The sequence below is a fragment of the Gossypium hirsutum genome, chromosome A13, assembly GCF_007990345.1.
Source record: "Gossypium hirsutum isolate 1008001.06 chromosome A13, Gossypium_hirsutum_v2.1, whole genome shotgun sequence".
Taxonomy (NCBI): Eukaryota; Viridiplantae; Streptophyta; class Magnoliopsida; order Malvales; family Malvaceae; genus Gossypium; species Gossypium hirsutum.
In genome coordinates, this window is record NC_053436.1 from 111,335,045 (window position 1) to 111,357,459 (window position 22,415).

At 34.2% G+C, this 22,415-nt stretch overlaps 3 protein-coding genes across 3 annotated transcripts; 2 read left to right on the forward strand and 1 right to left on the reverse strand.

The window, feature by feature from the left end:
- Positions 1-950: 950 nt before the first annotated feature.
- LOC107929324 (RNA polymerase I termination factor) lies at positions 951-4,598 on the reverse strand. The gene is made up of 3 exons (XM_016860748.2): positions 4,446-4,598; positions 4,262-4,346; positions 951-3,351 (listed from the first exon to the last, which is right to left on the reverse strand). The coding sequence occupies exon 3, from the start codon at positions 3,291-3,293 to the stop codon at positions 1,203-1,205; it is 2,091 nt and encodes a 696-aa protein (XP_016716237.1). The 5' UTR covers positions 3,294-3,351; positions 4,262-4,346; positions 4,446-4,598; the 3' UTR covers positions 951-1,202.
- Positions 4,599-6,390: 1,792 nt separating this feature from the next.
- LOC107929232 (ruBisCO large subunit-binding protein subunit alpha) lies at positions 6,391-9,812 on the forward strand. Its single transcript, XM_041085976.1, has 8 exons — positions 6,391-6,709; positions 6,805-6,988; positions 7,665-7,786; positions 7,909-8,116; positions 8,198-8,343; positions 8,425-8,731; positions 8,820-9,271; positions 9,354-9,812. Exons 1-8 carry the CDS (start codon positions 6,656-6,658, stop codon positions 9,639-9,641), a joined length of 1,761 nt encoding a protein of 586 aa, XP_040941910.1. The 5' UTR covers positions 6,391-6,655; the 3' UTR covers positions 9,642-9,812.
- A 4,039-nt stretch (positions 9,813-13,851) lies between these two features.
- LOC107929145 (P-loop NTPase domain-containing protein LPA1 homolog 2) lies at positions 13,852-18,800 on the forward strand. Its single transcript, XM_041085978.1, has 8 exons — positions 13,852-14,109; positions 14,214-14,358; positions 15,159-15,487; positions 16,013-16,094; positions 16,192-16,617; positions 16,699-17,433; positions 17,517-17,627; positions 18,218-18,800. Exons 2-8 carry the CDS (start codon positions 14,215-14,217, stop codon positions 18,527-18,529), a joined length of 2,139 nt encoding a protein of 712 aa, XP_040941912.1. The 5' UTR covers positions 13,852-14,109; position 14,214; the 3' UTR covers positions 18,530-18,800.
- The last annotated feature ends 3,615 nt before the right edge of the window (positions 18,801-22,415 follow it).

Here is a 22,415-nt window from a genome sequence, read left to right on the forward strand (position 1 = left end):
CAATAAACACACCAATGTAGTAATGAGATCGCCCAACTTGAACTTGAACCTAAACAAATCAAAGGTTTAAAGGAGGAGGCATGCTAAAATTCTAGGAGAGTCTTTTTTACTCTGTTACTGGCGGTCTTACGCCATTGATCTTGATTTGCAAGACATAAATCAAAGAAGGCAAGGTAATGACAACCAATTTAAGATTTTTTGGTCAAAATTGTGGTCTCTTAAAATGCCATTCAAACTGGTCATGTCTCTTTAAAAAATTATGAACCCATGCCTCTCATGTAAAGTGGAAAATCAAAGAAGAATTGGATCAACTGAGACCAACTGTGTCATCTGCCATGAGGAAGATGAAAGTGGAATCATCTATTTCTATCATGTCCTTTTGCTAAAGCAGTCTGGTTAGGATCACCGTTTGCAATTTGGAGTGATGCTATAAGAAATAACTCGGTGAAGAATAAGGTCCACGATTCAGTCATTGAGCATGAGATCAAATACATGGAATGAACACAAACAAGAGGATCGATCCCAATGGCATATGTGATGTGGGGAATTTGGGCTCACAGAAATAAGGTTGTCGTCGAAGGACAAGATCCAAACCCGGTTGCAGTGAAAAAACAAGTGATAGATCAACTACAACTGGTCAAGCAAGCTTGTCTGCCAAAAGAAGAACAAAGAAAAAGTACCAGAACCGTCCCAAGTGGAACAATCACCATCTCATATTGGAATGGAAATAATTGGAAAGTATGATTGGTGCAGTTTTTATTATTAAATCCATTACTAATGAAATGTTGTGGTTGCAGGCTGTTAATTTCGCATTAGAAGATCGTTTATTAAGAAAACTAATCATTATACGGTTAGCACTTGCAAAGTTACTGGAAATGAACATCACGTCATGCACTATATAGAGCGGGGACAGAACAGTAAGGAGATTATTGACAAATGACGAAGCTATATAATCCATTCGAAGCTTAAGTCTATAATGCATGATATAAAGGCCATGAAAACACAATTTCAACAGATACAAAGCTCGGATCAGAAGCATCAAGGGAGTGAATTAGCTAAAATTATGACGAGAAAAGATTTAAATCAAGCCCACATTAACCACACTTCGAACTGAACTTTTAAATAAATGTTGTTTTGTGTACTGTGACTCATAAACAATACCTTAAAAGATACAACATCCAAAGATACCGATAGCAGCCCAGCTAAGGCAGATCAACCGGTTGTTTGCTATCAAAGGTCTCCCTTGCCTCAATCATGTCTGGACGATACCGTTCAGCAAGAATATCAACTTGTTCAGCAAAAGACAAGTTTTTGTTTGAACCTAAACGTTGAACCATCTGGCTCCACCGTTTTCGACATAAATCTCCAGACCTGTGCTCGAGAATATTGTCCCAGTTGACATCTTCCATGCAACAAGCATCCAAGCTAGAAAGAGCATCCAACATGCGATAATCATCAACATCTGCCCATAAGCCTTCTGCTACCATAGGAGACGTTAAGTTTCGATACCATTTGCTGCAACACGAGACAAAGGCCCTGGTTTCCATCTTGTTGCCAATTGCAGTCCAACAGATATTGTCTCGCAACATTCCATACTTTGATTTTCTTTCTTGGGTAGCTTTCATACATAAATCCAAGTTCACTAAGTCGAACAATTTCTGGTACTCATCTTGAGACCATTGACCTTTCTTAGCATTGGCACTTATTCTACGCCACGTATCTTTTACGTGATGCCTATGCTTGCCAAGTGTATCACCCAACAATCTCCAATTGCGTCCATGTTTTTCAACAAACTTCTTGACCATCTCGTACTCTTCAGGAGTCCATGGACGCTTCTCGTCCCTTTCGAAAAGAACATGAGCTCGATTGTACACGCTCTCAACTGGCCTCCAAGGAATGGCTGCTTGAATTTCGTTCCAACACCTTCTCACTTCTTTGTGAGATCCACAGTTTAGAACCATGTTTAAACCTTCATCACCTAGATTATGAGACTCAATGTATTCAGCAACAGCGTTCATAACAATCTCATCTTCTTCTTTTGAGAAACGCTTACCTTTCACTAAGCCTTGTTTGTCCTTCTTTGCATCATCCATAGAAGGAAAAACCTCAACCTGATCACTGAAACTCACTTTCTTAGAGTTATCTTTGAGTGTAGCATTTTCGACCTGATCGGTATCATTTTCCACTGATTTTGATTTCTTCTTCTTGCGTTTATTTCCTTCTTCATCATCACCACCAATATCTCGCAACTTTTTGCGTTCTAGCTCATTGCCAGATGAATTCTCTCTACCAGTACCCTTTTTATCAGTTGTACTGCTCGGTGCTGCAATATCATCAGCAACATTACCATTCACTTTCTCCAGCTTTTGTTTCTTCTTCTGCTTCTTGCACACATCAGTTTCAACAGGCTCTTGCATTTTACTATGTTCAATGGTTTCAGTCACAGTCGCAACTGCATCAATTCCAACCTTATTCTTCCTCTTGTGTTTATCTTCCCCAACCTTTTCTGCTTCCCCATTGTTCCCCAAATTCACCACCTTGCTACTTTCTTTTTCTGCATTCTCTTTTCCACCTAAACAAGTTTCCATTGAAATCTCTTCAACTACATCTTTTTTTTTCTTACGCGCCTTTGGAGATTCCTTTTTACTATGTTCAAGGGTTCCGGTCACAGTACCAACTGCATTAATCCCATCCTTGTCGTCCTTCTTGTGTTTATCTTTCCCGACCCTTTTTGCTTCCCCTTTGTTCTCCAAGTTCATCGCCTTGCTACTTTCTTGTTCTGTGTTCTTTTTTCCACCTAAACAATTTTCTACTGAAATCTCTTTAACCTCATCTTTACTTTTCTCGTGCTTTTTATGAGCCTTCTCAGATTCCTTTTTACTATGTTTGAGGGTTTCAGTCACAGTAGCAACTGCATCGGTCTCGTCCCTGTTCTTCTTATGTTTGTCTTTCTTAACCCTTTTTGCTTCCCCATTGTTCTCCAAGTTCATCACCTTGCGACTTTCTTGTTCTGCATTCTCTTTTCCACCCAAACAAGTTTCTATTGGAATCTCTTCAACTGCATCTTTATTTGTCTTATGCTTTTTATGAGTGTTCTTAGATTCCTTTTTATCTGTATCAAACTCTGTTTTCCTCTTTTTTGTTCGATCCTTTATCTTATTCTTGTCATCATCTCTGTTACTTGATTTGGGAACACCATTCAAAACATCAATTTCCTTTTCAATGGAGTTAACCTCTTCAGTCTGTTTGTTCTCACTCTTATGCCCATCCTTTTCACGCATCTTCTTACCCATTTTCACAAAAGGTTCCCCTGAATATTGTTTCTAGATTATCCTGAATCTTCAAGCAAAGCTGAGAGCAAGAAACATGCATAGAAATATGTTAAGAAGGCAATACTTTAGTAAAATCCTAACTTTCATTCCAAATCTTGAAGCAAATTAACATTTACACATATATTAATAAACAAGAAAATCAGCTACAACACTTCCAAAAGATTTATATACTCATAAATTACGCCAATTTCATATGTTGGTCTGACCCTTTATTTTCTTAAAGTTAACGTGTCTGACATTAGTAAACCCACCAAATACACCTAAAAACTTCGAAAAGAACAGGAACACTCCAACATCCAACACTCTCACACCAAGTTCGAGTAACATAGCCCATCTAAACAAATAAACTTTTGGGATTAGGAAAAGGGTGTTCAAGAAGTCAACTACTTTGGTCCCCTCCACATATCATATCAACACTAAACATACCAATGAAGTTACAGATACAACAATGAAGGCGCTGAACTTGAACCCAAACAAATCAAAGAAACATCAAAGTTTTACGGGAGGAGGCATCTTAAAATTCTAGGATAGCTTTCTTTACTCTGTTATTGAAGGGCAGGAAAAAAAACACTGTTAGCTGCCAGGATTCTGTTAAAATGTGAGACTCCCATTAAAAGAACTGTGATGATACTAAGATCAGCTCCCAAGTCTCAATATAAAAGAACTGAGATAAAAAAATCTGTTCTTTCTAACTATGAACACTCAAATAAAGCTACGAATCCAGCTACTATTCTGGCGATTCCTCATATAATCATTCGTTCAGTAATTTCTTCCTAAATAGCACAATAAAGGCGTTCACTATTCCAATTCTAGATCCAACTCATCACTAATTTTATCAATATTTCGGCAATACTAAACAATTAACGAGGATTCAAAGCGTTTTGCTCAATAATATTTAACTCAACAATAAATTAGCAGCAGATCCTTACCGATCAAAAACTCTGGATCGGTTCTGAAAACCTTTTTTGTATCGAATCAGATTTTAGCGCGTAAATTATAATAGCTTCACAGTCACTGCAAAAAAAGGAAGATGATTTTGATTTAAAATACTCGAAAAATATTATATTATTATCGCATAAAATTCATGAATCGAAAGGGAGCAAAGAGCAGCACCGTCAGTGGTGACAGCAAGCGGCGGCGGCGGTAAGCAGAGAGAGCGAGAAGTGAGAATAGAGAGTAGAGGGGGAGAACGAAGAGCATTAGGTTTTAGCCTGCTTTGCTACCTCTGGTCCCACATGTATAAAATGGCGCTTGATTTGTGTTGGATTTTAATCTCGCGGAATATTAACATAATTTTGGGGGAGTTTTTATTCATTATTTAAGTTTAATTAAATATAAAAAATTTATTTATTTTGGTAAAGGTCAATTTTGTTGCTGGACCTTGTATTTTGATAAATTTTGAGATTCAGACTGAAAAAGTTAAAAATCTAATTCAATCATTAATAATTTAATACTATTAGTATTTTAATTTTTCATCAATTTTTTTTTGCATTATATAAGAAAATCAACGTACCAAATTAGAAAATTTTGACAGGAAATACTATCCATGTCCATTATTAGATTAAGATCTCTTTTAAGTATATGGACTAGATTTTAAATTTTTCCAAAGTACAAGACGGGATGACATATTTTAACTTTATTAAAAACATTTGGGTAAATTGCACTGGATGTTAGTAAACTATTAGTAAATTTACATATTGATCATTTAACTTTAGAAAGTTACAAAATAATCACTAAAGTATTCAAATATTTTCATTTAAATCATTGGATTGTTAAGTCTTTTTTTTTTAAGTCCAATTGGCAAGCTCAAGCAATGTTTCGACAATCAGTATGATGGAAAAATACCTATTGATGAGTAAAACATATCTCAAATCCAAGTTGTTCTGATATCAATGTTAGAGACTAAAGAAGAAATGTATTCAAAATTTGGTTCGCAAATTTGTTACATTGAGTGTTATCTCATAAAAAAAAAAACTAAACTATAGAAGAGGAGACAATTGATGCTAGAGGTGAGGACAGAGAAGGCCATACTGTGGCGAATTTAATAGTTTAGTAATTTAAATAAAAGCTTTCAATGATTTAGTGATCGTTTTATAACTTTTTGAAGTCAATGATCAAAACATAAACTTACTAATAGTTTAGTAACCTTAGATGTAATTTACCCAATATATTATTATATATTAAATTTAGGGCCCTTTCAGATAGGTGTTTACCCTCAATGCAGTGTGTTTAGTTTCTTTTTTGTTTCACGCTATAATATCTAATCTCACCCTGTTATTTTTACAGTAACTATAAGTAAATGCAACGCCCATCTAAATGAGCCATTAATTATATTTAAAATAATATTTTAAACTTTTTTTAGACAATAATTTTGAATTGAGTTGGTATTGATATATCAATTTATAATTTATTTTTCTCGATATCAACGGATTTTATTATACCCATAAATAAAAAGGTAAATTACATCCAATATCACTAAACTAATAGTAAATTTATGTTTTGGTCACTCAATCTCAAAAAGTTACAAAATGGGTATTGAATTATACAAATGTTTTCATTTTAGTTACTGAACTATTTAAAAGTTTTTATTCAAGTCACTGTTTGTTAAGGTTTTTCCTTTTTAAGGCCCGATTAGCGAGTTCCAAGCAACGATTTAATGATTGATATGGTGGATCAATACCCATCGACCAGTAAAAGAACATACCTTGGGTCCAAGTCAAATTGACAGTCGGTATCAAAAATCAGAGAAGAAAGCCATTCAAATTTTTGTTTGCATATTTATAACATTTAAAGCTATTTCATGAAAAAAATTAAACTATAGAAAAAAAGGGGGAGGAGAACTTTTGTTAGTGCAAGCAGTCTGAACATATAAGGCCATGTAAAAATAATTTTAACAGTCTAGTGACTTAAATGAAAACTTTTAAATAGTTTAATCACTTTTTTATAATATTTTAAAATTAAATGACTAAAATTTAAATATACTAATAATTTAGTGACCTTGAGTGTGATTTATCCAAGATAACATGATCGTAAATAAGCTTAAATTGAATCCGTGGTGTGGTATTACCAAATCAACAAAGAGCCAAACAAAAGGGTTCTACAAAATGGAAGAACGTTCTGGAAGCAATTTACTCTTTATATTAAAAGAACAAAAAAACTAGCCCTAAAGCCCTCAACGCCTTTGCTTTAGTTCTTTCTACACACACTCTCTGCCTGCCTCCCCTTATCCACTCTTTCCCAAAAACCCAGAAACCAAAACAAAGCCTTTACCTTGTTTATTGTTTTACTTATCATTTTTGTTCATCAAACTACAACAAAAAGAAATGGCCTCTGCAAATGCTCTTTCTTCAGCTTCTATTCTTTGCTCTCCCAACAAGGTACTTTCCTTCAATGCCTTCATTTCATTCCCCCCCTTCTTTTTTGCAAAATTGGTTTTTTATTTTAGATTTTTTATGATTGATGATGATTGCAGGGGAGTTTAAGGAGGAAGGGAAATCAGAGACAGAACCAAAGGGTAAATTATAGGCAAGGAAACAACCGGTTTGGTGTGAAGGCTTGTGCTAAAGAAATTGCTTTTGACCAGAGTTCAAGAGCTGCAATGCAGGCTGGCATTGATAAGTTAGCTGATGCTGTTGGCCTTACACTTGGTCCTAGAGGTAACTTTTAATTTTCTCCTTTTTATCACCTTATTTTTTGTTTCTTCATTTATGTTTTTAATTTTTCAAAATATTATATTGGCTTTATTTTGCAATGCTTTGTAATGTATGATTTGTTTTAGAGTTTAGAAATGTGCTAGTTGTGAGCACAGTGGCTTATCTTGGCGATAAGCTTGGTGGTTCTGGCTAAAATTTTGGAGGAATTAATGAAAATGTTTGATAATTTTGGCAAGTCTAATTAAAACTTTAGAAATTTTTAAATAACAAAAAATTTTGAAAAATTAAATTACAAATTACAAATTTTAGGGGTGCTACTTAAATTTTTAAAATTTAAGGGTCTAAAGCAAATTTTCAAATATTGTTCGCCTCTGAAAGAACATTCAGGGCCTTTTTTACCATTGATGTTGAAAAGTGCGGTGGAGCTGTTTACTTGAGGTGGAAAAGTGTATTTGGAAATTTTGAATGTATTTATCATTACTCTTGAGAAGATAAAAAAGGTAATTTTAAGCTAAAAATTTTGGCTTTTTGGATTGGATTAAAATCCCGGTTTAGAAATCAAGCTTTGGCTTGAAAAGTTACGTGTTTTTGGGTTTACAAAGCCGTAGTGTATTTGTACTTGTTTTGATGGATGACCTTCGAGTATGTTAATTGCTATATGTTTTTGCTGTTCTAAAAGGGAGGAATGTTGTGTTGGATGAATTTGGAAGTCCGAAAGTCGTTAACGATGGGGTGACAATAGCTAGAGCTATTGAGCTTCCTAATGCCATGGAAAATGCTGGTGCTGCTCTTATCAGAGAGGTTGGTCCGTGCTTTAATCTTGTTTGTTGTTGTTTTTTTGGTTTGATAAGCCTTTAATCTTGCTGTGATATGGTCGTTTATGCTGACATTGTTTGTTTGTTCTTTGGCTGTTGATGATGAAGGTTGCGAGTAAAACTAATGACTCTGCAGGTGACGGGACGACTACGGCATCGGTACTTGCACGGGAAATCATCAAACTAGGACTTTTGACTGTTACTTCGGGTGCAAATCCGGTCTCAGTGAAAAGGGGTATAGATAAAACCGTACAAAGTTTAATAGAAGAGTTGGAAAAGAAGGCTAGGCCTGTTAAAGGCCGTGATGATATCAAAGGTACTCTGCGGAAAAATAATAGATCGAATTTGGCAAGTTGAATTGTCCCTTAATCACAATACTTAAGGTTTTACTTTGCAGCTGTGGCTTCGATTTCTGCTGGAAATGATGACCTTATTGGAACAATGGTAGCTGATGCTATTGACAAAGTCGGCCCCGATGGTGTTTTGTCAATCGAGTCATCTTCTTCATTTGAGACTACCGTTGATGTTGAGGAAGGAATGGAGGTAGATGATGATTCATTTTTTACTGTTGTTCTTTTTCAACACTTAAAGCCTTTGTTGTTCTTATGGTTGTTTCTTTTGCAGATTGACAGAGGTTACATCTCACCACAATTCGTAACAAATCCCGAGAAATTAATTTGTGAATTCGAGAATGCGAGGGTGCTAGTAACTGATCAAAAGATTACAGCTATTAAGGACATAATTCCCCTCTTGGAGAAGACTACTCAGTTAAGAGCTCCATTGCTTATAATTGCGGAGGATGTTACTGGAGAGGCTCTTGCTACACTTGTAGTGAACAAACTCCGAGGTATCCTTAATGTTGCAGCCATTAAAGCTCCGAGTTTCGGCGAAAGAAGAAAAGCTGTCCTTCAAGATATTGCCATTCTTACTGGTATGTAAATTGTTGTCGGTTTCTTATAATTATTTTTAGAACATTCCATTATGGTTTTTTAATGATTGTTTCATTATCAAAACCATAGGTGCCGAGTTCCAAGCAAATGATCTGGGTTTGTTAATCGAGAACACCTCTGTTGAGCAGCTTGGTATAGCCAGGAAAGTTATCATCACCAAGGATTCAACCCAAATAATTGCCGATGCCGCTTCGAAGGATGAAATACAAGCTAGGGTGCAACAATTAAAGAAAGAACTAGCCGAGACAGATTCTGTTTACGACACAGAAAAATTGGCAGAAAGGATTGCTAAACTATCTGGTGGTGTTGCAGTCATTAAGGTTGGGGCTGCAACTGAGACTGAACTTGAGGATCGCAAGCTACGTATTGAAGATGCCAAGAATGCTACCTTTGCTGCCATAGAGGAAGGTATTGTACCTGGTGGTGGTGCTGCATTAGTTCATCTCTCGACTTGCGTCCCTGCAATTAAGGATAAGCTTGAAGACCCTGAAGAGCGCATAGGAGCCGACATTGTGCAGAAGGTAACTCTCACGAACAACGATTAACCCTCAGGTCAACTATTTGTAAACTGCTGTAAACGTGATTCTTTATGTTTCCATGCAGGCTTTGGTAGCACCGGCCTCGTTGATAGCTCAAAATGCAGGAATGGAAGGTGAGGTAGTGGTGGAGAAGGTAAAGAACAGCGAGTGGGAGATCGGTTACAATGCAATGACAGACACGTATGAGAACTTGCTGGCAGCTGGAGTTATTGACCCGGCAAAGGTGACAAGATGTGCGTTGCAGAACGCAGCTTCGGTTGCGGGAATGGTGCTTACGACTCAAGCTATTGTCGTTGAGAAAGCCAAGCCAAAGGCTCCTGCAGCTGCTGCTCCTGAAGGTCTTACCATTTAATCACTAGGATTTTAAGAAATTTCAGGGATTGAATGAGCAATGATGTAGGTTTGGTGCCCTATTTTTGTATTGGATTTAATAAAAGAATGGTTTGTGGATGCAATGTAAGGTTAGGGATGTTGAACAATGTTTGATTAGACATTGCAGTAAAAAAAAAAAAATTTCTTGCCACTATGACTACCATGTCTAATCTTCAGTTTAAGTTAATAATAGGGTAAACTATATTCAAAATCCATTAAACTATTAGAAAATTTTCCTTTTGATGATTAAATTTAAAAGAAAATTATAAAATGATTGTTAAATTATTCAAAATTATTTAATTATTTAAAAATTTTTATTTTAATTGTTGGGTTATTAATTTATTTTTAAAAGTTTAATTAACGAGTTTAATGATTCATCAATATGTTGGAAATGAAAAAGAACAAATTCGTGAAACTTAAAATTGTTTTATGAAAAAAATTAAACTGTAAAAGGAAGGAGAATGAAATATTTTGTACAAAAACGGTTTTAACGATCTAGTGATTTAAATAAAAATTTTCGAATAATTCATTGATCATTTTGTAATTTTAAAAGTTGAGTGATTAAAATATAAATTTATTTATAATTTAATGAGTTAACTGTAGATTACCATCATTTCCTTATTTGTAGTGACCTATGTCACAAAATTTGTTCTTATGTAAGTTATGGATTGAGTCGATTGGTATGAGTATTGTTGTTAATGCAAGAGGATTGAGTTTGAGTACGCTGAAACACACAATACTTCTATTTATGAGTTGAGAAGGGGTTATTAGTAGTTCTAGACATTGTATCAAAAAAACAAATATGATCAAAACTTATAATGAAATTATTAGAACAAATATTTAAAATGTTTATATTACAACCCAATTATTTTTAGTTTACATATTTTTATAATTTTAAAATTTTAATCTTAATTAATTACTAATTTTATTAAATTTATTATTTTTAAAATATGATTTTGTAAACATATTTAATAGATTAATAATAAATTTTGATCAATTAGATTTATTTGTTACCGTTTAATTTTAGATTAAAATTTCAAAATTAAAAAAATATAATATCTAAAATTGATGAAATTATAATATAATAATTAAATTTACATATAAGAATTAATTGCATAAAATAATTTGTGGCCTAACTTTGATTCTAAATCATGCAAAATGGAATTTTAATCTTATTTTAAAATTATAAAAAATCTTGAGATGCCTTTCTTAACTCCAATTATAGATTAAAAATCACAATATATTTTTGTAATGTTATAAAAAATAGGATGGGTTTAATTTTCGATTTAAACAGTTTGTTTGAAAACTAAATTAACAATTAATATAAATATTAAAGACTAAATTTGATATTATGCCTTTTCGTTTTCCTTATTTAAAGGAAGCTAATCCATCTCGTTAGTTTCTATTCAGGCTAGCAATAAATTTGAAGCCGCGTATGTATTTAAGCAACAACGATTCTCCACCGTTGGTGCTTTTCTTTTTTGCCATCCAATTTAAGTGAAGGAAATTTTACATGAATGTGTGTATATTTATGGATATTGTCCTTCAACTTGTAATTTACTTCTATCTTTCAACTTTTTCCTTTTGCTAACAAATGATAAACACTCTTGTCTTGTCATAAAATGAAATTTTGGATGCATTAAATTATTTTACATTTATATTTTATTTATAGATCGGAAATTATCTTAAACCCGAATTAATATTGTTATACCTCCACCTTAAACTTTTTCGTTAAGACAATCAACTATCTAAAAAATCTAATGACACAAGTTCACCATTGCTTCACCTTTGCCTAAACATTATGTTTAATGAGCTCGCACAATTTATAGAAAACATATTGGAAAAGGATTCTTGATGACGCCCAACAATCCATTACATCTATCATACCCATGTTCCTTTAGTTCGACTCCAATAATACCTTAAACTAACATCAACCACTCTATCATGACACTTTTACTTTGACGGTGAAGACTAATAATCTTCATAAACGAACCCATAGCATAACATGATGGAAGATCATGTACATGTACATAAAAACCAGCAAATGAACAATCTACCTACTCTAGATTCCCCCCCTTGAAAGTTCATGAATTAGAAGAACGCAGTAGTTAAAAAAGACCATGATTCCTCTGAGACCATTTTCTTCAGATCTATAATGTGAAAAAAAAAAAAGAGTCCTCCCAATATTTAAAAGGATAAATGCACTTTACTGCGTTTAAACTCATGTCCTCTTGTATTGATAATAATATCAATACCAATCGAATTAAGACTCAATCGACCACCCAACACTTATTTAGTATATAATGACAATTATAAATTCTAATATTTTAATAAATTTACACTTAAACCCTTCATCTTTTATATAAAATAATAATATATTCTAAAACTATTGATTAGTTAAGTTAATGAATTCTTAGAGCATTGGACCACATCTTAAAAAGAAAATAAAAATGGTCATAAAGCTATATTATCCTTCCACTCTTTTGAGATTTTATGCAAAATTATTTTATATTTATTTATTAAAAAATATTATTTAATATATTAGTCATCGAATATTTTAATTTCACAAACGAATTAAAAAACTACTATATATATTTCATTTATTTATTTTTAAATATTAAATTTTAATCCCCATGTAAAATTTCAAAATAATATTAATAAATATATCAAATAATTATTAAAAATATTATTTATTTTCCCAACTTCGAATCACATTCATATTCGATTGGCATTTATTCCAATGATTTTGAAAACACAATTTAATTGTCGATTCCTTTTAAAGATTTAATTAATCAAGATTTTAGTTTTTATCTAATCACAACAATGATATAACTATGGGAAATTTTTTTTTTGGAGGGACTAACTATGGGAAAATTTAATTGCTTGTTTACGGGTTAAGATTCCAACAATTTTTTAATTAATTTCAAAAGGAAAAAATATAAAAATATTTATTTTTTTAAAATATACTCAATAATTAATAAAAAATTGAAATTAATTCGTATATTTTATTTTTAAATGATTTATATTCGAATTCAAGCTATAATTAAGCTTGACTCCATTTCTGTAAACTTCAAAAAAAAGAAAAAAAAAAGAGAGGAGCTAGTTAGGTAATTTCATTTATATAAAGTTTAAATTAAATTGAAAATTATTAGCCACTTAAATGTATTCGGATTTACTTCCCAAATTGTGACCAACATTTTCAAGAAAAATAATAAAAAAGTTAATTGTACTAGTTATCCTTAAACAATGATCCTCATTTTAAATTGATCCTTAAATTTTAAATTATTCTAATTCCATCCCTAAACTATTAAAATTATATCAATTAAGTAAATTTGTTACTAAAATAATTAATTTAATTGTTAAATGGCATATAAATATTATGTAGCTAAATTTAAAATGAAAATTTTAAGGAAAAATTGAACGTTATCGCGTACTATAAAACTTCTACAAAAACTTTGAAAACCTTAAAACTAAAATTTTTAAAATATCTATTTTATAAGATTAGTTTTTTTCTTAAATTTGTTATTTAAATTATGTCACGTTAGGAATTCTTTAAAATTTAAAGGGTAAACTACATTAGTAATCACCTAATTATATTTTTTTCTCTTTTTTGGTCATTCAACTATTTTGAATGTTTGGGTGTTTTCATTTTTATGTTATCTAGCTGGTGATAAAAAAAGAAAAATTTGAATAATTGTGTGATCATTTTATAATTTTTCATAATTGAGTGACAAAAAAAATATTTATGTGACTGCTAATGTATTTTATCCTTTAATATTCATTTTTCATAATTTTTATTTTAAATTATTTCACATTATAAATTCTTCAAAATTTAAAATTACTTATAAGATAAACTTTATGAGTAAAAGTATTATAAACACCCATGTATTATTAAGAATCAGATTATATTATACCCATTTTTGTAAATTAAATTAAAGAATAAATCGATCATTCGATTAAAAATTTTATTCATTTCTATTATTAAAAATTAATCATTTTATAAAAACATCTCACGTAAAATTTTAATAATAAAAGTAAATAAAAATTTAACACAAAGATGGAGAATCCATGTTACTTTTTACCGGTTTTATGGTTACCCCGTGTCTCGTGTATTACGGTTATTCCTTGGCCAACACAAGGCGATATATGTCTTCTTATATATAATATTTTCCCCGCGATTCTTCCCTCGAGCGGTATTTCCGTAGAATTAGAAGAAAAAAGAAAAGAAGAAAAGACTCGTGGAAGCTCTGCCCGTGTGCTGCGTGGTATGGTGCTGACACGGCCAAGCAAAATGGTGGCTACCAATTCATTCTCTCTTCTTCTTCTTCAGAAAAAAATGGCGTTTTATACGATAGGCAAACCCTAACGATCTTTCTGCGCTTTTACTCTTTCTAGTTTCTTTTTTTTCCCCTCTCTTTTTGGCTGATTTTCGCTGTAAATATATTCAGGTAGAATTTCTCATATCTTCTTCATTGATTCTTTTCTACATTGCCTTATTGCATGACTCTTTTTTTTTTAACGTTTTGGTTTCTGGTTTTGTTGGCGCGAAAAGGATGGGGGAGTCAGCGAAGGTGTTGTATATAGTTGTGGTGGATGAAGGTGAGAAAGGAGATGAAACGCTGTCGTTTCGATACACGCGTCCTGTTCTTCAAGGCACTCTTCAACTCATGGGATGTAAAGCTCGTCATGCCTTTAAGGTTTAAAAAAAAAAATCATATTCTTGTGTGTGTGTGTGTGTGTGTGTGTGTGTGTGTGTGTGTGTTTTGCTTAGATGAATTTTGGTTTGATTTTTGTTTGATTATGAATTTGTGATTTAATCTCGATTTCTGTTTGGTTGACACATTGAAAGATCTGGACTGTTTCTAACGTGTTTTCTAAATCCTTTTTCGATATAACATCATTTTCGGCTTTAGTTGCTGAGTCAATAGAATATTAGTTTTAAGAAATTGATAGTGACATTTTTTTTAAAAATTCTTTATCGTGTCGTTGTCATAGAATTTTCATTTTCTTAGTTTACCTTTAGAACGAGATGCTTGATGCTTAGTTTTTTGGACTATAGCTTCCAGATCAATGGAAATTATCGAAATCAATCAGGATGAAATTAGTTTTGATCCATTTCCATTTTCCGTTGGCACCTTCGAATTGTAAATTTTTTTCTAGCATATGGTGATTTTATTGCCTAATAATGTTCAGTTTATCGGTTTAACTGATTAAGTTTCAGTTTGGAAACCTTTCTGTTTCTTATCGGCTTATGGAAATATTAATAATTTTATTTAGGAAAAGGCTTAAGGTTAAATTAACTGCCTTGTTTAAGAATGCATTTCGAGTTTGGGACTTGGTTTCTTTCCTCAATTAGATGCCTAATAAGAATTCATGGTACTATCCATGGTCATTGTCATGGTCATGATATGCCATTTTATATTTACTCTCATGTTTCTTCAATTGTTATGGCAGTTGGATCCTTTTTCCTTAATGTCCTCTCTGTATTTCTTACCAGATTAGCCAGAGGACTTTTGAATTGATTACAAGAAAATCCTCCTACAACTCTCTACTTCAAGAGGGAAGTAAGACATTGAATTCTGACGGTTTGAAAGGAAACACCAAGAAGGAAGACATCCATCCTACTAACTTTTATAGAACAGAGGCAGGCAGTTGTTTAGTTTCTGGGGAAGATAATAGAGATAAGAGTATACCTTTTGAGTTGTACAAAAGGCGCACATCAATTGTTGTTACAAGGAAATGTTTCTTAGATGTTGTTTGCCAGGCTCTTTACGAATATAAATATGTGGGTCCAAGCGAGAGGGCTGACTTGATTTTGGCATGCAGGTATCGTGCGACATCTTATACCTGCCAAAAAGTTTGCAATGTACATGGCATATAATTAATTGCTTGCATCTAGAATCAACACACATTCCTTTTATTTTTCATCATTTCTTGGCAGTTTCTTGCTGTATTACTGGTAGCTTGGAGAATGGTAATTCACACATAGTTATTTATCTTATTTCACATGACAAATTTTCTTTTAATATTTCTAGAGAAAGGCTATTCGAGTATTATTTTCTCCATGGAGGATTGTTCAATTGTCTGCCTCCTTTTTTTTCACTAACTTGTTGGTGCCTTCTCCAACAAAAGGACGGTTATTGTCACAAGTACCCATAAAGTTTTAATGTAACATGTATAGACTTTCATGCCTACTCGTAACAAAGTACGTATATGATTTGTTTTGGGATCTTGATAGTGGGTTTTAGAATAGTATTTAATCTTGTTCAATATCCTCTGCTTTGGGTTCTTCAAATCAGATGGAAGTACCAACTTGTCTCCTCTTGTAACTGTACTTGCTCTTCACTGCAGAATCCGGGAGAGGAAGGAATCTATAACCGTGCTGTTGTGTGGCACTAGTGGTTGTGGCAAATCTACTTTGTCTGCTTTGCTGGTATTTTTGTTTTGCTTTGCATATTAATGTGTGTGGCAGTAATGGTTGTAACTGCATTTCCCATAATAGCTAATCTTAGTGCTTTTGATAATGTCAGGCTAGCAGGTTGGGAATTACTACTGTAATTTCAACTGACTCTATTCGTCACATGATGAGGAGTTTTGTAGATGAAAAGGAAAATCCATTACTTTGGGCTTCAACCTACCATGCTGGGGAGTGTTTAGATCCTGTTGCAGTTGCACAAGCGAAGGCTAAAAAGAAGGCAAAAAAATTGGCAGGCACTGCACAATCATTTCCTAAGGGTGAGCGAGCTGATGGTTCTTCAGCTAGCAAGTGTGATGCCCAACCAATGGAGAGTGGTTCTATTTGTACTGAATTGATTGGTCCCAAACAGATAGCAGTTGAAGGATTTAAGGCACAAAGTGAGATGGTCATTGACAGTCTAGATAGATTGATTACCGCATGGGAAGAGAGAAAAGAGTCTGTAATTATTGAGGGTGTTCACTTAAGCCTTACTTTTGTTGTAAGTAGACTTTTGGTTTGTTCATTTCCCGAAGTTGACATCTTTTATTATTACACCGATTTACTTTTTCTTCGTGTGCAGATGGGGCTTATGAGGAAACACCCCTCAATTATACCATTCATGATATACATTTCGAATGAAGACAAACACTTGGAAAGATTTGCAGTTCGTGCAAAGTACATGACATTGGACCCTGCAAAAAACAAGTATGTGAAATACATAAAGAATATCAGGGCGATACAAGATTATCTATGTAAACGAGCTGACAAGCATCTGGTTCCCAAAATAAACAACACAAATGTCGACAGAAGTGTGGCAGCCATACATGCTACAGTTTTCAGTTGTTTCCGCAGGCATGAAGCTGGGGAGCCACTTTATGATCCTGTAGCAAATACAGTTGGTGTTATTTACGATGAATACAAGAAATGTGCTGCCAATTCACTGAGCTCCAAGGGAATGTTTCAGTTGATCCAGAGGCAAGGTTCTTCTAGGCAATTGATGGCTCTTCTCAACACTGATGGGTCTGTGGCAAAAGCTTGGCCGGTTAAATCAGTTGATAGTAATGGAAGGCCCATCTCTGGCCATATGTGTCCGGGTGGAGTAGGCCTTCCGTTGTATGGACCTTTACAAATTGGCAAGGCTGAACCTGTTAATCTTCAATTTGGTAACTTCGGAATCAGTGCCTGGCCTAGTGATGGTGGCACTAGTCGTGCTGGAAGCGTGGATGACTTGAGATGCGATGCAGCTGATACAGGCAGTAGACATCATTCTTCTTGTGGCAGTTCACCAAGGATGTCCGATGGTCCTGCAAAGGAGGTAGCATCTTTCTATGATTTTTTTTATGAGTGTGGAAATGCTGTGCCTATTTTGGGCTTATTAGTTCTCTTTCTGTCTCACAGCTAAAAGAAGAAATTTCAGAGTTTGGCAGTGATGATGAAGAAGTTGATGATCCACCCGAGGTGGACAGTGATGAAGATTTTGCCGACCGTCACAAACAGTTCCAAGAAGAGGTATGAACACGTCTTAGATTCTACAAGAGGTGAAAATATGCATCATTGTCACATTGACTTTAGAGATCAATTTGCAATCGGCAGCTCAACCTGCCATGCAATTGGGCCCAAACAAGTTACCAGTTTTTATTATTTGTGTTGTTGTGCTTGATGTTCATGACATGGGCTTATCCATTTATCGGTGAGTGTATCTGAGAGGTCCCTCTATTATAGGGACTTCATCAAATTAGTCCCTCTACTATTGAATGGATCGATTTAGTTTTTGTACAATTAAAAAGAATCAAATAAGTCGAAATTGAAATAGAGTTAACATTTACCCTTTATATAAAGGAATCATTCCTGTTTGTTGTAGGTAATTGATCCAATATCGCAAGCCAAGTGATAATAACAGAGGGACTAATTTGATCCAGTCCCTTTAATACAGGGACCTCCTAAGTAGTTTAACTTCCATTTATCCACATTGTTAGCTTGGTTCAGTGAGATGTTGGATGATTGAAGTGGCAATAGGTTCTGCTTTCTAGTACGTATACCTTTTCATGCTTCATGCTAATTGGACTTCAGTCTAATTTTTCTCCGTTCCTGTTTTATAGGTAGGCTCCGTTGATGAAGGCTCAACAAAGTCGGATGAAGAGTACGATGATCTGGCAATGGAGGATATGGTGGAGAATGATGACCGGTTAGAGGACGAAGACCGTCGTGGTAAGGTAATAGTAAGTTCCGAGGACCAAGCAACTCCCACAAAAGGGGATAAAGCTAGCAAGAGTGATCAGTTATCTGTGCCTAGGGAGAAAAGCGAGAAGGGGTTTGCTAGAATGAGGAAACGCTCCCTTAGCAATCCAGACATGAAGAAGCACGTATCAATAATCAACGATTGCATACTTTCCAGAACCCCCGAGCGGTAGCAATACAGTTTTTTTTTCTCGACGGTGGTAAACTAATGCAAGTTGCTAACCAACCCTTTCCATCCTCTATTCTCGTGTATAGTGATGCTTTGGTATGGTTGGCAATAACATTATGAGCAAAATATAGGGTTCTTAATTGGTCGTGTCTGAATGACCGAATTAGGGACGTAATAAGTTATGTTTGGTCGATGAAGTCACGATTATGTCTACTTCGACCTGGATACTATCATGCTCCATACAAATTTATGGGATATGTGATTAAAATTTTAAAGATTATGTTAACATTTATATTTTAGTATATAGTTTTATTAATTGGTAGATTACGAACTGAAGGGGTTGTAAGTTATAGGTCGATAGATAGAACCGGGTGGGGGTCTAAAAAAGTTTGATGATATGACATATGTTACTGTCTGTTAATAGTATAATTATTAAAAGTTTGATCTAATTTTTTATTTTTTAAATAAAAAAGAATAAAATATAATTTGATTGTTAGTATGATAACTTTTATAGTATTTTACCTTAATTTTACTTGTACAGCCTAATTTATGCCCGGGCCCAACAAGCATTTACCCGGTGGCCCGCTACCCTAAACCAACCCTAATTCCATTACCCAATTTGCTTTGGCCCAATTTCAAGGCCCACCTAAACCTAACCCGGAGCCCAAAACAAGACCCAACTAGCCCAACCCCCTCAAAGCTAAGCTAGGGTTTCAGAAAAGAAACCCTAGCGCCGCATCTATGGTCCTTAGACCTTCGGCCTTCTGGCGCCGTCGCCGTACCCCGCACCCTTGACCCTCTACGCCACCATCATTTGTCGTGTCCCATCCGCACCGCGCCTAGCCTCATCAACACCTGCAAATGGCAGAGGGAGTCGGAGCACTCAACGGATAATACAAAAAAACACAACTAAATACAATGTAAAGGGGATATAAAAGAAAAGCAATATCTTTGTAAAGAACACGGCATTTTTCGAATAAAAAAAGAAAACAGATCAAAAGGTTGGGCCCGTTTTTTTTCTCTGTTCTTGTTTTTATTTACTTGAATCTTCATTTATTTTTTTTTCTCTGCAATTGTTCAATAAAGCAAACGGAGTTAAAAGGAAGGGAAGTACCTTTTGCTCCGACGGGCTAGCGTCGAAGCCCCCCACCCTTGCCGCCGTAGGAGTTGGGCCGAAAGAGGCGTGTCACCCCTTTTTCCTTTCAACATCGCGGTTGAGAAGGCTTAACCTTCAAGGACACCGCAAAGAGGGAGACCGTTCTCGCGCGACTCCGGCCATTGGCCATGGAGGCGGAGACGGGGGTCTAAGCCTCAAGACCGAGCAGAGAGCGCCGGGCTCTCTGTTTATTATTGTTTCTTTTTTCCTTTTTGGAAGCAAATGGGTGGCTGCCAGATTAGGGTCCTTTGGACCCTTATGTGATGTGTGAAACGACGCCGTTTGGAGTCTGATCAGTGGCTCCAAAACGGCGCCGTATTGAGCATGACCCGCGTGTTGACCCGTCGGGCCCCAAGGATCCGCGCATTCAGGCTCGGAGGGACTATTTGCACATCCGGTCCCTCCGCTTATGCAATAGGGCGCGATCTGGTCCCATTCAAATTTTTAAATTTGGCCGCTTGCTTTTTATGCGCTTCGATTTAGTCCAGTGCGGAGCATAAGCGCATAAGGTTGGGGAAAATTGTTCAGTCGATCCCCCTTCTTCTGCGCGCATCGCAAATCGGTCTTGTGGCCTTATTTTATCTTGATTTCTCCCCTGGTATTTTGTTTTGTTTTTAGTTTAATCCTATCATTTTATTTATTATTGAGTTTATTATTATTATTGTTATTATCATTATTATTATTTCTTCCTATTTATTTTTATTTATTTTATTTAAACCTTTGGTACGTATATATATATATGCATATATTTGCATGACATACATGCATTATTCTTATAATTTACATATACTTATATATTTTCATACATTTTATAACTTATGTACATATCTATAGATCTATATACATGTTTTCATTCTTATAAATATACATATTTTTATATAATCTTTATAGTTTAAAACATACTTCTTTTATATATTTTTAAAATCCACATATATACACCTTTTCAATATATTTTTTAACATGTATATCAATTAACGTATTTATTTGTATACATATGTATATTTTCATATTTTAAAACTTTAATTTGTACATATGTATATTTTACTTTACAATATGTATACACTTACTTTTTATCTGTATTTCTTTGTTTTCGTATTCCATTAGTTTTATACATCTATACAGGTACATGTTTTTATATATACGTATATTAATTTATTTTATTAAAATATACTTTATATATTTTATTAACTCATGTATACACATATTTTGGCTCATGTCTACATATATCTTTTTATACTTAATTGTATTTGCTATTTATTTATTTCATTTTTGTCATTATTTTGAATGGATGATTTAAATTTATTCGTTTTTTTATATCGTGTTATTTTGTATGTTATAAATTTGATCGTTCAAATTAATTGCTATTGTTTGCATCGTTTTTATATTTTCATGTTCATTATGATCTTGCTATGCATAAATAATGTAGTTTGCTTTCACTATGATTTTGTGCTTTATTTTTGCTCGATATAACAAAATTTATTTTCAAAAAAATAGCATTTCGTGTTTGGAATCGAGAAAATCGTGCCCTAACTTACTGGGTTTCGTTTTTCCTCGATAAATCTAAATGCACGAATCTTTTCAAGCTCAAATTTTAAATGATCCCGGGATCTTAAAAAGGGTCGCGTCCTAACTTACTGGTCGTGATCTCATTTTAAATCCGAGATGGCTAAAATATCTTTTAAATAAGCATTTTTTTTTATTCGCGTATCGGGAGTTTGAGACATTGTATTCTAACTTACTGGATATGATTCTCTTTCTCGATTAACGTGGAATATACTTCTTTTTCCAAAACTTTAATGCTAGGATCGTATTTTTTTTAATTCTTTCAAGTTCTCAATTTTCGACATCAAGACATTAGATAATCAACTAGGTACCAATTTCTGGGCGTTACGAGGGTGCTAACCCTTCCTCGTACGTAACCGACTCCCGAACCCGTTTCCTAAATTTCGTAGACCAAAACCGTTGTTTTAATAAGATCAAATTATTTATTAAAAACAACCATTTTCGAGGTAATCCAATCACACCTCATAAAAAGGGATTGGTGGCGACTCCCATTTTCGTTTTTTCGTTTTCATCAAAACCCAAATCGACCCCGTCTTCATCAAAAAAAATGGTGTCAACAGCTTGGCGACTCCACTGGGGAAGTTAAATAAGAGAGTCAAGCCATGAGTTGATTATTTCTTGTCTTTTTGTCGAAAGTTGAAAATTTGGTTTAAATATACGATCCTCTCATTGCATTTCATTTGTTTTGAGTTATAGTTTTTATCATGTTTTGTATTTTAAATTTTTATATCTTTCTGCATTGCATTGCATGACCGTTGGTCACACCTTTTTAAGTGGGAGTGAGAAACTACGCCTTCGTGAGGTTTTCACCTCCGCATGGGATAGTGAATCGCTTCCGGGATACATCCGTACCTATGTCTTCGTGAGATTTTCATCTCCGCATGGCCATAGGGAAATGTATCCCCCTGAATCGAACTTGGTCCGTATGAGCCTATAATGGGTGAGGATCGAGGAATCTGCTGGTTCAGGTACCCAACTTTAGAGCCAAACCACATGTAATGAGCCATAGGAACTGACCTAAGTAGAGCTACTCCAATTTTTAGTGCTTACCTAAATGAGTGCTGTATTTATTTGTCGCTTATTTTAAATCTTATTCTGTGTTTAATGCTAATTTACTTTGTTTGTGATTGCATGGCATCTTCATTCTAAAAGAGGTGTCGATTTACATTCA

Coding starts and splice junctions, on each gene's coding strand:
- LOC107929324 (XM_016860748.2), bottom strand. CDS start 3,293: ATGGGTAAGAAGATGCGTGAAAAGGATGGGCATAAGAGTGAGAACAAA.
- LOC107929232 (XM_041085976.1), top strand. CDS start 6,656: ATGGCCTCTGCAAATGCTCTTTCTTCAGCTTCTATTCTTTGCTCTCCC. Junction 6,710..6,804: donor TTCTTTGCTCTCCCAACAAG/GTACTTTCCTTC, acceptor TGATGATTGCAG/GGGAGTTTAAGGAGGAAGGG. Junction 8,732..8,819: donor AGATATTGCCATTCTTACTG/GTATGTAAATTG, acceptor TCAAAACCATAG/GTGCCGAGTTCCAAGCAAAT.
- LOC107929145 (XM_041085978.1), top strand. CDS start 14,215: ATGGGGGAGTCAGCGAAGGTGTTGTATATAGTTGTGGTGGATGAAGGT. Junction 15,488..16,012: donor GACTTGATTTTGGCATGCAG/GTATCGTGCGAC, acceptor TCTTCACTGCAG/AATCCGGGAGAGGAAGGAAT. Junction 16,618..16,698: donor ACTTAAGCCTTACTTTTGTT/GTAAGTAGACTT, acceptor CTTCGTGTGCAG/ATGGGGCTTATGAGGAAACA.